The sequence below is a fragment of the Melospiza melodia genome, chromosome 2 (assembly GCF_035770615.1).
Source record: "Melospiza melodia melodia isolate bMelMel2 chromosome 2, bMelMel2.pri, whole genome shotgun sequence".
NCBI lineage: Eukaryota > Metazoa > Chordata > Aves > Passeriformes > Passerellidae > Melospiza > Melospiza melodia.
Genome location: NC_086195.1, coordinates 62,960,302 through 62,978,069, shown reverse-complemented (window position 1 = coordinate 62,978,069; position 17,768 = coordinate 62,960,302). Strand labels below are relative to the sequence as shown.

The 17,768-nt window shown below is 38.7% G+C and overlaps 1 protein-coding gene across 1 annotated transcript in view; it reads left to right on the top strand.

Moving 5' to 3' along the window:
• Positions 1–17,768, top strand: part of MAN1A2 (mannosidase alpha class 1A member 2) — a 133,408-nt gene that overhangs the window by 78,708 nt on the left and 36,932 nt on the right. Inside the window, exons 6-8 of the mRNA XM_063148452.1 lie at positions 7,397–7,491; positions 8,895–9,018; positions 9,431–9,524. Of these exons, the coding sequence (XP_063004522.1) occupies positions 7,397–7,491; positions 8,895–9,018; positions 9,431–9,524 (313 nt within the window). The remainder of the gene's footprint in view (positions 1–7,396; positions 7,492–8,894; positions 9,019–9,430; positions 9,525–17,768) is intronic.

Sequence of the window (17,768 nt, the reverse complement as noted above, 5' to 3'; positions counted from 1 at the left end):
GCTTGACAGGAACATCATTCAGTTCCGTGGGGGCAAGGGCAAAGTCCCACACCTGGGGAGGAACAAACAGACCCAGCTCTGCAGAAAAGTGGTGGACACCAAGTTGACCATGAGCAGCAATGTGTCCTTGCAGTGAAGAAGTGAATGGTATCCTGGCATGCATTAGGAAATATGGCAGCAGGTCAAGGGAGGTAGTTCTTAGCCTTTACAGTATCCAGTTATAGGCTCCATAGTACAAGAGACATGAACACACTGGAGAGAGTCCAGCAAAGGACTGACAAAGATAGTTAAAGGACTGGATTATCTCTCATTTGAGGGAATGCTGAAAGAGCTGGGATTGTTCAGCCTGGAGAAAAAAAGGCTCAGGAGAGACCCCATCACTGTGTGCAAATATCTGAAGGGAGGAAGTAAAGAAAATAGAACGAATTGTCATGATAGCCTTTTTAAGTTGTCACTGTAGTCCAGATTCAAGCTGATTCTTGGTTTTTTAACTCTGATCTTAGACTGCTGGGATGGGTTTAGATTTTTCATTTTCATATTGATTTTTTCTGTCTCAATATAATATAAATTCATAGAGCATTGCCTTTGCAGAATAAGTCTTCTCTTGTTTAAAGAGTTTCAGTCTTTTGGAAATGCTAAGTGTTGTTCATCAAGTACTTTGGTAATCATTGCAGCTCACCGAGGACTGCAATAGTTCCTCAGCTATGGCATTGTCTTTACAGTATCTGCAAATTTTCCCTCCTTGAACATCTGCTACAGCTCAAGAAACCTATAGTGCTGATGAGGTGCTGTTGAATTTATGTATTTCTACATCATTTCACCTCTGTAGGTAGTATAGTTTGTAACTGCCTTGCTAAATTTCACATGAACATGATTTACATTCTCCAGGACCAATTCTAGATGTGGCATACCTCTTCAATCATCACTAACAAACATCTATGAAATATACCTCAAGTGTTCTCCCACTCTCATTTCATACTATGATAGCTGAAATCATACCAGGATCTTACTGCATCTCCCTCATCTCACAAGATGACTTTGTAATTACAAAGTGAAAATTACTAGAAGCAGATGTGTAAAGAGGGAGCTGTTTCTCCAATTCTCAGTAGCAAGATGGCCCCCACTAGCAGGGGAGAATGCCCTAGGAACAGTGGGAGCCCCCAAACCTGGGAGCTCCCAAGATTTACAGAAGCAAAATATGTTGAAATTTAAGAGCTATTCATCTAGGAACTTGGAGCTATTTATCTGACATGCAGACATATTTTTCTTATGCAGTAAGACTTCTGTATCATCCATCAAACCTGCAATGCTTATTAAGCTACTTCTGCTTTTCTTAATTTTTTTTTTGTGATAATGCTGCTTGATTTTCACCATGAACCTTTATCTCTACTTATGCAGAGAGTACTCTCTAAGACGTTGACCTTTAAATGAGTGTTTAGCCACCAAAAGGCAGTGAGGAGCTGACTGCTGCAGATTGAACTCTGAAAGTACAAAGATAACTAATTTTGATTGGGCCAAGGAATACCACAAGGGTCTGTGGAATACCACAAGGGTAGTTTCCTCAAGGGTCTGAGTCTGGTATTGCTGTCAAGGGCTCTGGTTTTTCAATCTACATTTAGTAGATCGATAGATCTCCCCCATCATCTTCATCCTTAGTGTTCAAAGGAAATGTGTTCAGGATTTGATACCAATATAGTAGTACTGATGCTGAACCAAGCACTACATTTCTGTGAACTTGTGCAGTATGTCTGCTTTGTCTGATGTTTTTTTCAGTGATCCAGGGCTATCATGCCTACAGATCCAGCCACATTGCAAGGCCATAGATTCTCACTACTTAATAACCATCAGATTAGAGAGAAGTCTGACATTTATTACTTTTTAATAAGAACGTTTCAAAGGCTGCTCTATGCACATAAATGAAAGCGATTCCTTATTTGTAGAAAACATCTATCATCGCTCTCAAAGTTAGGAGCAGAGGCCATTTGGTGCTGTTTGCCATTCATAGTGCTGGAAGGGAACACCTAACAGCAGTATTAGCATAATACAGTCTTCTGAGAGCTGAAGCCATGCATCTAGGCAGTCACTGGATACATCAATAAGGCTTTTGAAGAATCATTGAAATCTTTAAGGCCCTTTTCTGCTGCATGTTTTAATGGCCTTGCTTGGATTAATCGGCTCAGGAGCAAGCTTTCATATTGTGGGGTGGGTGGCAGGTTTGATATGTTAAGCATCAATTTAATGGATGAAAATTATTCAGGCCCTCACAGCTGGTCTGCTGTACATACTAGTTTGTAAATACTGATTGCTGTTTTCATCTTAATGAGGGATCCACTTATCCGATTTGGGGTTTAGATTTTGTTTTCTCTGCCAATTTTCACTCTCTTTCCTTCTAGCTGCCTACAGCCTGATTTGTTTTTGAAAGGGGGGAAAATTCTTCTATTGGTTTACAGTATTTGAAGAAAGAAGTGTTTGGCTAGTAAAGGCCATGTAAATTGATGGCTTTAATGTGTTAGATTTTGCCATGTAAAATGGAGACACTTTTCCAAGGCTACAGTGGCTTCTAAAAATTTTCTGAAGAATGCCCATATTTTGGGAGTGGACAGAACAGCTACCTTGAGATTAATACCCATTTACCTAGAACAGTATTTTTGAATCTTCAAAGCAGGATGTCTTGCTGCTACTGTCTTTAAGAAGATTCTGATCTGTTCTATAATTGTAGCTTTGTGCTAACAAAGCACCTTGGGGTGGATGGTCTCCATTATCCATGAAAGGTGCTTTGTGTATCTACAGAGTAGATACCACACCTGAGGGGCAAAACATTTTAATTTTATGGATACGGAATGTGCACAAGCCATCTCATACTTGGGAACTGTGGTGGGTTGATGCAAAGTGCCCACCAAAACTGCTCTGCCACTCCCCTCCTCAGCTGGACAGGGGAGAGACAAAAAAAAATGCAATGAAAGACTCATGGGTCAGGGTAAGGACAGGAGGTCTAATTGCCAACTACTGTCATGGGCAATTATACTCGACTAGGGGTAATTAATTGATAAAGAGAAATAAAAATTAAATCTTGAAACACCTTCCCCCCACCCTCGCTTCTTCACAGGCTCACTTTCACTAACAATTTTCTCTACCTCCTCCCCCACAGCAGCACAGGGGTCAGGGAATGGGGTTGCATCAGGTGTTATCTCTGCCGTTCCTTCCTCTTCAGGGGGAGGACTCCTCACACTCTCCCCTACTCCAACATGGGGTCCCTCCCACAGGAGACAGCTCTCCATGGGCTTCTCCAACATGAGTTCTTCCCACAAGCCACAGTTTTTCACAAACTGCTCCAGTGAGTATCCCCCCACGGGGTTGTCAGTCCCACCAGCAAAGCTGCTCCAGCATGGGCTCCTCTCTCCACAGGACTACAGGTCTGCCAGGACCCTGCTCCAGTGTAGGCTCCTACAGGGTCACAGCCTCCTTGGGGATCCACCTGCTCTGGTGTGGGGCTCTTCCATGGGCTGCAGGTGGATCTCTGCTCCCCCATGGACCTCCATGGTCTGCAGGGGAATCTCTTCTCTGATGCCTGGAGTACCTTCCTTCCCTCCTGCACTGACCTTGGTGTCTGCAGGGTTGATTCCCTGATATATTCTCACTCCTCTGGCTGCAGTTGCTCTTCTGTGGTTGGTTTTTTACCCTATTTTTAACTATGTTATCCCAGAGGCTCTACCATCATCACTGATGGACTCAGCCTTGACCCTTGGTCTGTTTTAGAGCCATCTGGCATTGGCTTAGTCAGACATGAGGAGGCTTCTGGCAGCTTCTCACAGAAGCCACCCTTGTGTCCCCCTACTACCAAAACCTTACCATGCAAACAAAATGCAGCAACATGGCTGGAAGAGTGCTAAGACAGCAGAGTAATTCTCAGTTATTCTTCTGTTCCTTGGCAAAATTAAATCATCTAAGTCTTTGTATGTATTGTGCAGAGCCTTTTTAAAAGCTTTGGTGATGACTTTGAAGCAATCAGAGTCATGCTGCATTAGTAGTTATTCTTATCATCAGTTTTTTCCTAATAACTAACTTACTTTTCCATGGTCCATTTTGGTGTTATTTTTTGTTCTTTGTGTCCATGGAAAAAATATTATTTCCTTTTACTTGTGTTAGCCTTTTATATACTGAAAAGTCATTATCTTGTCCTCTCTTGAACATCTTATGTCTAGACTAAATAACCCCAATTCTTCTGCTGTTTCCTAATGAGCTCTATTTTTAAGGCAGCCATTCATTTTTTGTTCTTTTCTGTTTTTCTTGCCTATGCATTTTTTGAAATGCATTGCCTGTCAACAGGGAACTGCCAGGGCTGAAATAGAATCTATGAGTTCAACTCAGTGTAAAAAAAATTAAAGTAAAAATATTAAATGATAAGTAACTGTTTTGTCTGATACCAACACATTATTTATAAGCTAGAGCCCAAGGCTTTTAATGTTGTTCTTATGTTAAGTTTGAAACTTGCTAAAGAAGGCACTTTAATGAGCGCAGCAAAACTCTCTGGACACATCTGCAGTTTCCCATAAACGGCACCTCACTCACCACTGCCTGCTACATTTATTTTCCCTCCCTCTCTCCAAAAATGCTCTTGTGGTCACTTGGCTCTGATAAAATCCTATGCAGCTGTCTCCCAGTTCTTACTCCAGCCTGCACAGGTAAACACTGTGCCAAGCACTCAGTGGTTTTTTAATGCAGAAGTAGCAGCGAGATCAGACTGAGATGACAGTAATAGAAAGTAAAGGCATGCCTTCAACCAATACATTCGATTTTAGATGTGAAGCATATAGAGAGGGAGTGTTATACCCTTCTGATGCTACATCAGTGGTGCTCAAGAGTCCTCAGCCCGATGGAGGTGAGAGGAAAGTGCCTTTAATCACAGCCAGTTTGGGCAGGTACTGCTAACAGCATGGTTGTCTGAATTAGCAGTTCCTGCTGGTGCTCTGATGCTGAAATGGCTCTGTGATTACCTTTTAACTGTCTTGTCCAGATTCATGCACATTTAGATCAGCTCAACCTTTACTTCATACGCTCTAGCGAAAAACTCCTTCCTCAGATACCATACATTTCAAACTAATTAAAAGCTGGATAGCAATCTAAATAGCCATTAAGAATATTCTTGAGCAAGGATGTTTCTCAGGATGTTCTTCCATTGAATAGTCTTACCCTAATATTTCAGTATCTTTTATTAATGAACAATATGATAGTGCATAGCACTTTCAGAGAGTGCAAGATAAGAAAGCTGAAGATAAACAAATTCATATTACAAATGTCTTTCCAAACTATTTGCAATTTCACTGGAAGTCATCATTCTGTTCTTCGTTAGGTATTGAAGCTTGCTTGCACTGTAGAGGGAGTACCCCCAGATGACTCCCAGTAGATAGTTCTGTCTGGTCTTGACCCATCGGCTACTTAAAATTCAAAAAGTTCAACATGAATTTTTGATGCTTATTTATAGATTCAAATGAGGTAGTTCTTATGCAACTGGGCCAAGACCGAGGTTTTAGTTCTCTTAAGGGTTTCTTTTTTTCCCAGGTACCAGAGATTCCACCTGTACTATACCTCTTCCTTATACTATGCCTTCCTGTTCTGAATCGGTCCTTTATTCAAGGTCAAAGTGCTATATGAATTGTACTCCTAAATTTCTGTGTATTTTCTCAAAGACTGTCTTTTGTCAGTTTCTTGGCTAAAAATCATTCAAGCTGCATTGCCTCTGTTGCTTCATAGTTATACCAAATCATATTCTCAGGTATATCCTTTTTCAGTTTAGACATATCCCATCTTACAGTTCATATGGAGAACCTCTCTAAAAGTTCTTTATCCTGGCTCATTGCTTTCACATTCACCTATATCTCTCCATACTCCACTGCATCAAATACAATTAGATGTCATCTTTAGTATTTTCTTCTGGTTTATTTCATGTCTCACTAGTCATTTCCTCAAACATAAAGATATTGATTTTTTCCCACCTTCATATGAAAAATAAGGATATTCTTGATTGCTTATTTTTCAGCTTGCTTCTCTAGTGAGCATCTCTTCAGTTTCTTCCCATAGACCTTACAAATCAGCTGCTGCAGTCCTTCCTAAAGATTTTATTAATTTTGATTACAGATTACTGGTCAGGTCATTAACAATAGAATTGTAGAATATCTCAAGTTAGAAGGACCTTTAAGGACTGGGGAATCCAACCCCCTGCTTCTCTCAGGACTAGCTAAAACTGAACCATGTGACTGAGAGCATCTCCACAATTTCCTTGAGCTCTGACAGGCTTGGTGCTGTGACCAGTCTCTTAGTGAAAAACATTTTCCCTATCTGAAACTGCCCTTATGCATCTTCATTAGACTTCTTCATGTCCTATTGCTGGTCACCAAAGAGATGATGTTTCTATGCTATGTCTGTGTTGCGTGTTATTCTGGGATGTGGTAGCTTTTTTTCTACCTGTTTTGTGTGGTGCATCAAATTGGCAAATAATGTTATCTTCAGGTTAAGGAGATACTTGTCCAGAAATGTAGTGAATACTGAGAAGGCATTGATTAAAATGCGTGCTAGCAACTAACTGGTAAAAGCAGATTCATACTATGGAGTATGAATTATTATATTACGTATATCTAGATTGTATTATGTATATCTAGGTACCAAATATGCCTTTGGAAAACATGCTTGCAGGTAGACTTAGAAGAATTCCCCCAATTGCTTGTCTAATAAGTTCTGGGCTCTGAGTAAGGCTATTACAGATTTATGTTCTAAAAGTAAGGAGAAATAACAGTAAAAATTACTGAGATTTTGTCTTGTCAATAATTTCTTTGGGGATTCAGACTAGAGAGGGAAGATTAGCCCTGGAATTATTTTTCATATGCATTATCGATGAAGGAAAAACCAGAGGAAACTGCATATCTGGTTTTGCATAGACAATGTTCATAAAAGAATAGGAACTCTGTCTGAAGCAAAGTCATTAAAAAGAAGTTGGAAGTTTGTAAAAGCTAAAATACTTGGGTAGGAGAGTTGTGTCTTGGTTTTTAACTGAAAAATACAAGGTATGATTTAAAGACTGTTTTAAAAGCACTTGAATTTCCTAATAGCGGTGGAGGGAGGTGGGAGGAGACCTGATATTCTTCTGTAATAGGAATCTAAGAACTGTTGCTGGAGAGATTGGAAGGAAAGAAATCAAAATGACAAGTTTGCTTTTCATGTTCAAATCTAACCGAAAGTTATAAAGTGAACAAGTGGCAAAAAATTATAAGTTAATATATTTTTTACAATGTAAAGCTTTTTTAATACAAAGAGGTAGGTGGGGTAAGGAAATTTCAGTCTTTACAGTTCTGGGAGATAAATCAGACTTTGTAACTATTTGCAATTGATCCTACTATCTTAGGTTTTCAAGATCAAAGCAGTGCAACTGGCAGGAAAACTTCTTCCAGCCTTCAACACACCTACGGGTATACCATGGGCAATGGTGAATCTGAAAAGGTAATGAGTTTTCTTTTGTGAAATGTCTTCCTGCCCTTCCCTCCAACTTAAAATTAATAATGGCATACAGCAGTTTTTCTTAGTAGGGGGACTGTAGAAAATGCAGACAAATTGTCATTTTTAGCATGTTAGAATAGTTTTGGTAGAGTTCAGCACGTTCTAACTCATAACTGCAATACATTTTGATCCTGGGGTTTTTTTATGATTCTACAATAAACATTCAATTTGCCATTGGACCACACAGTGTATTATTCTGTGTGTTGCTCTAGAGCTTAATAATTGTTTCTTTACTCATTACAAAATCTGTTAAAAATCAAAGTTGTTTGCATGACATGATTGAACTTACTGGGTTTTCTGTACTGTTTGAGGTGTATATTACCTTTAGAAGATTTCCAGCATTTGAGAAGATGATGGAACTCTGAAGTTACTATTTCATTTTGCATTTTAGCTTGGGGTCTGATGTGCTAAAGTGAACTGTGGTCTGTGCAGATGGAGAGGCTCCTTTAGATGACTGCTCAGATCAGACTGAACTTAGATGGTCTGCATTGCCTCATGGAAGACAACTGCCTTGCCTAATTTATGTTGTATTGCTTGCTCAGTGCTAGGATTTCCCTCAGATTTTGAGAGTGTTTTTGATGCAAGGCATTCTTTAAATTTTCACTACGTCCTTAAACAGTAGCTGAATTGGGATGTATATCTAGATTGTGTGTACACTAACTCATAACTGAAATCATTTATGAGAGGAAGTAGAAGTAATCTTCAGAAATACATAGTTAATTACAGAAATTAAAAGACCCAATCCTGAAAGGTGGTGAAAACTCCCAGATTAAATTAAACCAGAGGTAATTTAGGAGTTAGGATTAGCAAAATGGTATCACTTTGAGTGCAAAAAATAGATATGTCACGCTTTCTGCTGATTCTTTAGGTGAGCCTGAGGAACTCAAATATTATGCCAACAGTAAACATCCTGTATTCCTATGTAGACACAAGATAGGGAAGCACATCTCACACAAGTCAAGCGAACACAGCAGATCAGCAGGACAAGGCAGCAATGCTGCCACCTTCAAAACTTGTCTTACCTTGGTTCTTTTTCTTAAGAACATGCAGTGAATAAGAAACAACTGTGATTGAGCCCAGTGTTAAGTCATCATATCTGTGTGACTTCATGGTATTATATTATTTAAACATAGGACTTTTTGTCGATGAGGTTATGGTATCTTTATTCCAAAAAGATCCAACCAGTGTACCAATTGACCAATCAAATCACAACTCCTGTAAACTTAAGTGTGGGTTAAAATATTGTTGTTGCTTGCTTAATTGGCTGTGGTAGTTGTGCTGTGCACAATAATTCTGAATTTTCTGTTGTTTTCTTCCTTTCTTTATGCATATTTGTTGGAATTCAGTGGTGTTGGTCGAAACTGGGGCTGGGCTTCTGCTGGCAGCAGCATCCTTGCTGAGTTTGGTACTCTGCACATGGAATTTGTCCACCTTAGTTATTTGACAGGAGACCCTGTATATTACAACAAGGTGAGTCTCAAAAATCAATATTTTTTATCATACTTGTTATCATAAATTTAATTAAAGGAGAAGTACTTTCTATATTGAATTCTACTTCCATTCTTGGTAGCAGGTAAATATTTTCCTGCTTGTATTTCTGTTACCAAATTGTTGTATTTCAACTAGAAATATATGATAACACAGGTTTTCTTATTTGTTTCGGAATACATTTAAGAATCATTATTTTTAAGCATGTTTATGTGAGCAGTCCTTTAAAACCAAAAATGTACAAATCTGAAGAAAGCCCTCAAGAAAGCTTGTGGTTCAGATTAATAAAATTTGCTACTAAAAATGAAAGAAAAATAAAAAAGATTAGATTTAACTTTGTGCAGAGGGCAGACAAACATTTTTAGTGGTGAACCTGATTCTTGATTTAATTTAGGTCATGCACATTCGGAAGTTACTTCAAAAAATGGATCGTCCTAATGGACTTTATCCAAATTATTTGAATCCAAGAACAGGCCGGTGGGGTCAGCGTAAGTATTCTTATTTTATTAATTCCTAATTAGAAGTCTACTTCTTATCTTGTTGTTGAGTTGGAGATCAGAAAATTTATTTTGTAGGGCACAAACAGCATTGCTTGATAACATAAAATGCAGAAGGACTGCTTGAACTTGAAATCTCCTGAAATGAGTCTTTTCCTGTCTCTGTCTGAAGTCACAGAGCTCTCTTTTTAGGGTACTTTCTGAAAACAGCTTGCTGCTTAATCTGATGCCTGTCCTTATGTTTATCAGTCAATAAAATCTTCAGTAATAAAGAATGAGGCTGAAAGTATTTCCTCATTTTGATTCTGTTCCTGGTTTTGTTCTGCAAACCATCTGGTAAGTGGATTATTGTAAGGTGACGTGCATTAATGCATGTTTGTGGTGGTTAAATTGTGTTAGGCACTGACATCTACAAACATAATTCATCTCCTTAGTGGCCTGTGAAATGGCATGATGAACCTCCTTATAGATGTAAAAAAAAAAAAAAAAAAGCTTTGGAATGAAAAGAAAAAGGAAAAAGCAGGCATTATTGCTGACAAGTTAAGAGGAGAGATAGAACATCAAGAGAGAGACACAAACATGATTCCTTTCTTGTAGTGGCTCTTTCAAAAAAAGTTGAGTGGTTTTGTGCTTTGGTAGTGGCAGTGGTAAAAGAGAATTTTTTTCTTCAAGGTTTTATTTCTTTATCTTTTATAAATGCAAGTCTATTTAGGAAGAACAGGCAAGATGATCTATTTCTGTCCTGTTTGACATCATTGATAGGTTTTGGGGATTTCAGTGGTTGGCTGTAAATATCCTGCAGAACATGTTCTGGCTTGCAAACTGAGAATCTGCTTCTGACTTTGAATCTGGTATGTGAGGGAGATGAATACAGCTGTCATTGCAGTCAGTGTGAAATACTAGTCTAATCCCATCTTAAAAGCCAAAATTCTCTCCAAAGCATCTTATATCTTTGAGTGGATCATGACACCAGCTGAGATGGGCAAATGGTTTGATGGGACAAATTCTTCTGATAAATTTAAGTTTAACAACATATTCATAAATAAGAAAATATGCAAATACAAATACTCAGGCATTATTTATTCAAAAGACAGTTTTGTATTTTTGCTTTGAAACAATTTTTTGTATTTTTTTTTTATTCCTAACCATCTGCTTGTGCTGGTTTTATCAAAAGCAGTCTAATGTGATGTATCACCAGGATTCTTTAGAGGCTGTTTCATAGAATCTTGGAATGGCTTGGGTTGGGAGGGGCTGGTAAAGATCATCTAGTTCCAACCTCCCTGCTGTGGGCAGGGGCACCTTCTGCTGGATCATGTTGCTCAAAGCCTCTAACCTGGCCTTGGACATTTTCAGGGATTGGGCATACTCAACTTCTCTGGGCAGCTCACCCCCACAGTAAAGACTTTCTTTCTAATATCTAATTTAAACCTACTCTCTTTCACTTTGAATCCATCTCCTCTTGTCCTGTCACTACATGCCCTTTTAAAAAGTCCCTGTCCAGCTTTCTTGTAATTACAATGCACAGAATTAGTATCTCTTGGGAATTAGATGCTCCTCATCACTAATAATAAACATACAGTGGAACTTTGCAGAAGTTTGATGGAGCTCAAACATACTATTAAATGGATTTTGCAAGATAATACATTTGAGACCCAAGTTTAGGAGTGCAAACTGAGACTTGCGTTCTGAGGATAAAAAGAAATACAAATTCTTAGAGCCTTTAATTTTTCTATGCTGATCATGAGTGAAAAATTTATTTTCTGGAATTTAGTGATTGAGGTTTAGGGGTTTTTTTAGCAAATAAGGTTCCAAGTGCATATTCAGATATTCTTGTAATATTTCTAGGATTTTTACAGTGCAGCAATATCATGGCTTAGGATAGTAGTCTCCATTTTAGTAGTTCTGCTAAAACCACAATCTGCTGCTCACTTGCCCTCTGCCTGCCTCCTGCACAACAGATCACTGGTTGAGATAAGAACAATTTGCTGGAAACAGCAATGAGATGAGAAAATGAACAATAACTGTGAGAATATTAATAACAAAACGTATAAAACAAAGAAATGGTTTATATAGAAGAGGAGACCTGTTCTTTCCAGCCAGTTTCTTCTCCCTGAGCAGAAATTATGCCCTTTTCCTGAGAGGGGTCATTTTCCCTGCTTCTGGCAATGACCTGAGATGGTATTGAGCAACATTAGAGTCTGGCTGTGCCCCCTCCCAGCTACTCTAAAAAATTAATGCTGTCCCAGCTGAAACTAGGACAAACAGCATTTGGAAACCTAATACTCATATTGTGCATAGCATAATTCTCTACTTCCTTTCACAAACTTGGATGGAATGATGAGAAAATGTCTTGGCTGTATCCCTGGTAGATCAATCTTAGGTGCATCTACTTGAAAAAAATTTAAGAAGTTACAGTGAAGGAGCACACGGTCTGAAACACTGGACAGATGGGATGGAGTAGCAGGGGCTTAGGCAGGAATTTCTTTCTCCCTTGCAGAGGTTGTGTTCTGCTATGCATGAGTGAGGCGAGTAGGGATGATGCCTTACCACAACATCCCAATTCACGAGAGGACTCATGTCTAAGCCCCCTACACTGTTACTGGCTTGAGTCCCATGGTTGGTATTACAGGCAGGCAAGGCTTTTATGTTCCCCTCAGACGGTAATTTCAAAGAGCATTGTATTTGGCTTGTTATATACCTTTGTACTGGAAAGACTGAGACAATGGAAAGAGTATCAAAGCATAGCTTTTCTTTTTCCAGCTTCTGGGAAAGCTGCCCTTTTCATCTTTGCTGTGACCTTTAGTTTGATGCATCTTATCTTGTACAAAGTACTTTCTGCAGATAAGTTTCTGAGAATTATTTCAGAACACATTATTTGCCTAGATACAAGTAACTTCACTCTGACCTTTCTAGTGTTGCTTTCCTTTTTTCTTTTTTTTTTTATCCCTTTCTTTCTTCCTTTCAACAATTTTTTCTCTGCTCAGACTTTTTTGGTTCAATTCTAGTTAGTTTTTTTGTTAATCTGTGCAGTATTCCAACTAAGTCACGAGGGGTGTGAAATAGATAAAATAAATCAGCATAAATATATACCTAAAGATTCTGCAGAAGAACTATGGGATATAGCTGCAATATAACATATTTCTAGTGGTGGGTTTATTTTCTATTTCTGTACCCTTTATTCTAGTGGTGAGTACCTTTATTCAAAGTAATAATAACATCAGTGGTGGTGGGAACTTAGCAGTCAGACCAATTAATGCTATAACTACCAGTTGATTCTTAGTATTAGACAAAATATATAGTGGAAGTATTAATTTAGGACAAATTTTCTCAGCAGTTATATTTTTTCTTTCTCTTTATATTTACTTTTTAAAGAAAAAATTTACATTATTTGAATAGAAGAAAAATTGTTCCCTTCTAGAAGTATTGCTGCTTTGTTTAATTTTGTTCCAACAAGCTGATAGGTAAGCTTGAATATTTAAAGAAAATTCCTGTTGCAAGATTGTGGGACAAAAGGGAAGCATCATTTTCTGTGGCTTTGGTGTGGCCCCATAGGGCTGTAAACTGGATCTATCTGTATTTGCAAACAAAACCTTGTGGAAAGTTCTTGGTACCTTCTACCTTAATACTTGTTAGAGTATTTTGATTCTTTCTCAGAGCTGTTTGCACTAGGAATCTAGGCACACCCTAATTTTGTAGGATTTAACCAAAGGTACATTGGCCCCCCCAGTCCTCTTTGCATATCCAGTGTTCATGAATGGTGATGAGCTAGCTTTTGTAAAGGTTTTTCGGGCCTTTTGGGGATCAGCAGTTGTTACAGGGTTTTTCTGTGCCTCAGAATATTTCTGTCTTAGCTTCCATAGATCTTAGGCCATGTTGCTGTGTCTGGTTTGCCTCGTTTAAATGTTTGCTCAAAATGTGGTCTTGTGCTCTTCTTGGGTTAGGAGAAGGGGAGTGGTGTGTGTGATATGCTGTAATTTTGTCAGCATCCTTCTGATGTGAGGTCCAGTGAGTCATTTCTGCTGGGGTTGGATTTATCAGAGTGCAGGCCTTTTGATCTCAGTGCAAGTAGCATGTTCTGCGGTTTCACTGCTGGGAATGACGTGCTGGGGACAGTGCCCTGAGATGCGCAGACCGTCTTTTCCACTTGTTCGTCTGCTGGAGCTTACAAAGACAAGTGCTTTCATTCAAACCAGTCAATGCTTCTCTTACAAATGCCTGAACAGCTAGAAGCAGTGAAGTAACCTACCAGTCAATCAGTAATAATCATTTCATCAAGAACAATGTGACCATTGCTTCCAGGTTCTTAACAAGTTATAGAGATGAGTCAAATCATTATGTCAGTGTGGCATTAATCTATAGGCACGTCTTTGAAGTGATTACAATTTAATTAATATAAATGTTCATTTGCATTTAATGCACTTGACATAGCCCTTGAAGAAGGGTGACAGATTACTTCTTTCTTTTACTGCCTGCCTCAGTGAAGCAGCAGCAGCCAGGGTCTGAAGCCACAGCAGGCAGGACTGAGCAGGGACTACTGCTTCATCCCATAATTTCTTTCCACTTGAATGCTGTAAACCCCAGTTCTAAGAACTGCTGGGTGAATGGTTTACTGGTCATTGCTAAATCCCCATCCTTTCCTATGCAAATACTTTGTAGTACAACTGGAAACTTAATGCTGTGTAGCAGCAAGGGGGTTCATTATACCCAGGAGGAGGAAAATGATAGCTAAATATTTGGGGTTAAGCTTATAATGGGCAGGCATTATTGCAGCATGGGGGTCATGACAGACATCTTTTGAATGGCTTCAGCTCAGTATTTGTCAGCTCACTGGGGCATTTGCTAGAAGGCAGAGCTGTAATGCCTACAGGAATGTTGACAGATTCCGTTTTTACATATGGGCTAAGGTGATGGTCCAGTAGGAACAAGTTATTTACAATACTTCTGTTTTGGGGTTTCAGTTTCTGTAAGACTGAAAGGAAAATAGCTGTCAGGAAGGATTTTCTAATCTCTCACATTAACCTTCAGTTGACTTTGTTAGCTTTTGGTTTACACATGGTGAGTAGTTGGATTGGTGTAAGCATCAGAACTTTGAATTTAGATTATTTTCAAAAGCAGTAACAGTGCTTTCTAGAGAAGCTTCCTAAGCAGATATAACAGAAAGTTGATTAAAAAGCTGGGATTTCAAAATTATGAAAATTGATTGGTACTGAAGAAAAGGAATTTCTTAAAAAATTAAAATATGTTGAAAAAATTTAGTTTGCATTTGCAAACATGTTAGATGAGAATACCAACTAGAAAGGCAACAACAAAAGAAAAGCCAAATCTGCATGTTATTGCAAAGTCAGGGCATGCATGTCATGTTTGCACATTTCTGTAAATTGGTCGTTCTTCCTTTTTGCTTTCCAACACTGAAAATAAACTACTTTATTTCTTCTGGTTCCAACATCTCTTGCAAGTAATAATGTTATTGAAGAGGAACTCTAATTACTCTTAACTTCAAATCTCATTTCCTGCATCTGGGCTACCTATGGAATTACCTGGATTGGTTACTAAGAGAGTTGTCAGTTTAACTAAAGATGGGGTTTAGGCCAAATATGGTTTCCATATGCAAGAAAATAAGCAGAAATGTCATACTGTGTTAAACTTCTATGTTTATTTCACCTTAGTGATATGTGGGCACATTGACAGGTTGCTGTGAAATAAGCTAGCATGTGAATTTAGAGTGCATGAGCTGAGCATTGCTATTAGGAATGTAGCAGCAGACACCAAATTTGTCACCACCAAATGCTGGTGTGATGAACATTCAGGCTGCAGTCTGTTCTCTGCTGCTTTATTCGTGTCTCCTTACAGAAAACAAGCCCCTTACTCAGACTTGCAAGTAGCCCAGTGTGGGACACTGTCATCATCTTTATAAGGACTCATTGACAGTGTGATATTGATCACAAGTGATCAGAGTATTAAGTGCACTAAATCTAAATGGTGTCTTCCATGTCAAAGTGATAGCTATCCTTTAAAGACAATAAGAAGATTCACACAGGTTATTTAGCCTGTTACACTACCTTAGGCCCCTCTGGTGATGTTCTCACTTTCTTGCAGCTTCTTGTACCTGTTACTACGGAGTAGATAAAGATACAACCTGGATGGCTGAATGGGAGAAGTTTACATCCTCCATTTCCCAGTTGATTGTGCTGTAGACTGGCCTTCAAATAAACTTAAGCATGTATCTTTATGAATGTGCAGATTGCATTTTCTTCAAGTGGTCTTTAATTTTCAACAATAAGTGCTTAAATCAAACCAAACACTTTTAATTTTAAAATGCTACTTGGAGGAGGCATCTGTAGATTTATTTGTCTTAGATTTACCTTTCTTTTAAAATGGTGCAAATTTCAAACATTGGAAAAAAACATTAAATTACTGTAATGAAGTCAGTGGAAATACTGGGTGAATATTCCAGGTTTTCTATGCCTGTCTGTACAGCTGGTTTGAGGCTAATGCCCTTGGGCTGAGCAAAGTAATTAAGCAAAAGGCTTAATTTAAACTCTTGCAGGTAATAGACAAACCATGAGCAATGCATCCTATCTATTTTCATTTGTGATATGATATGGTATCAAATACACAGCACCATCTGTCTATATTTATTTTTCAGAATTTAAAGGAACAGTGAAAATAAATTTGATGATAATGTATATAACATGGTTAAAATAGATAAAGAAACCACTGTATTTAGCAGACTCCAAGACCTGGGGATTCCTCTTTCCCAGCACTTGAAGGCCAGCCAGGTCCAAGTGTCTCCATCCCTGTCTGATGGATGTGACTGCTGAAGTTCCCATTTGCAGTCAGGACATATTCCAGAGGTGCATTAAGAGGATAATGATGCAGCTGCCCACACAGAGAGCCACCAAGAGCCCTGCCTTGGCAGCACCCCTGTGTAGTCCTGCCACAACTCACCTGCAACACACCCACAGGTAGCCAAGTTTTGATCCTCCTCCTTATGTTCACTGTCAAATAGATGCATGGGCTTGCACCCTTCACAAGTATCCTCATGCTCATGGACCCTTCAAATAATTAGCAGGGGCTTTCAGTCCAATACTTGTGCTTGCACCCTGGACCTGTGTAGATGCAGAGGTCTCCTGTCTCCTTCTGTCCAGCTGAGAGTTTGCTAATGAACTACACATGCACTCAGGATTAAATTCACTGGGAAAAACAAACACACAGAGGTGATTTCAGTTGTTGGCATGTAAACCTGGGCCCTGGGACCCACCATCAGCCTCTGAGCTCTGCCACCCAGCTCTCCCAGCCCCTATGATCTGCAGACCTCTTTTTGATTAAGAAGGTGCTGTCACACTCTGCGCATCCCCTTGTGAGAATGCAAACACTGAGAAAAATCAGCCTGTCAGCTGAAGGGTATTGCCCTGTCAGTGTGAGCTCTGTCTGATCCATAGGGAGAGTGGCTCTCTAAAATGCAAACTTTCAAGGGTGCTACAGAGATAGAAATCCAGATCCTGATTTATTTATCAGTTATCAGGCCTTTCATTTTTAAAATTAAGCAGAAGCTCTTTCAGTCTTTACACCTGCCTCTGGGAGATGAAAACCCTTGCAGATGGCAAGGTGAAGTGAATAATACTGAAGAATGAAGTAGTCTTTGAAAAGATTAAAGAAATACTGCAGATAAATATTTCAGATAAAAATGTAATTGTAGCATAAATTAGCAGGTTGATGGTGTGGTTAGAGATAGTGCAAAGATACTAGTTGTGGAAAACACGTCTTTTCCAGCTGAAGCTGCTCATAATCTCCTTTAACTGTGAAGATATTATACATTCTCTCTTATACCCTTACCTATTTACTACATGCCTTGCTTAGCCCAAGGAGTATCTTAAATTATGTCCATTAATACCTGTACCTTCTTTAAAGAAACCAGCAAAGTCAGGAAAAATAAAATTGTGAAATATAAGGTCAAGTTCTGGCAAAACATCCATAAGCTAAAACGAAGCAAAGGGAATTTAGTCAAGTCAACCTTGTATATTCCGAAGTATTTTCCAAAACTCATCAGATAACTACTTTCTATTTGGACTTGTGAATAATAATTTCTAATACTTTAAGTTGCAGATGATTATTTTTCCCCTTCAGATTAAGGAAAAGATTTTCTCTCTTAAATAGAAATGGTACAGAAGTAAAATAATTGCATATTGTAAAAGTACATGTGGAGTAGTTCTCAACCTGACTGCACATTTATTT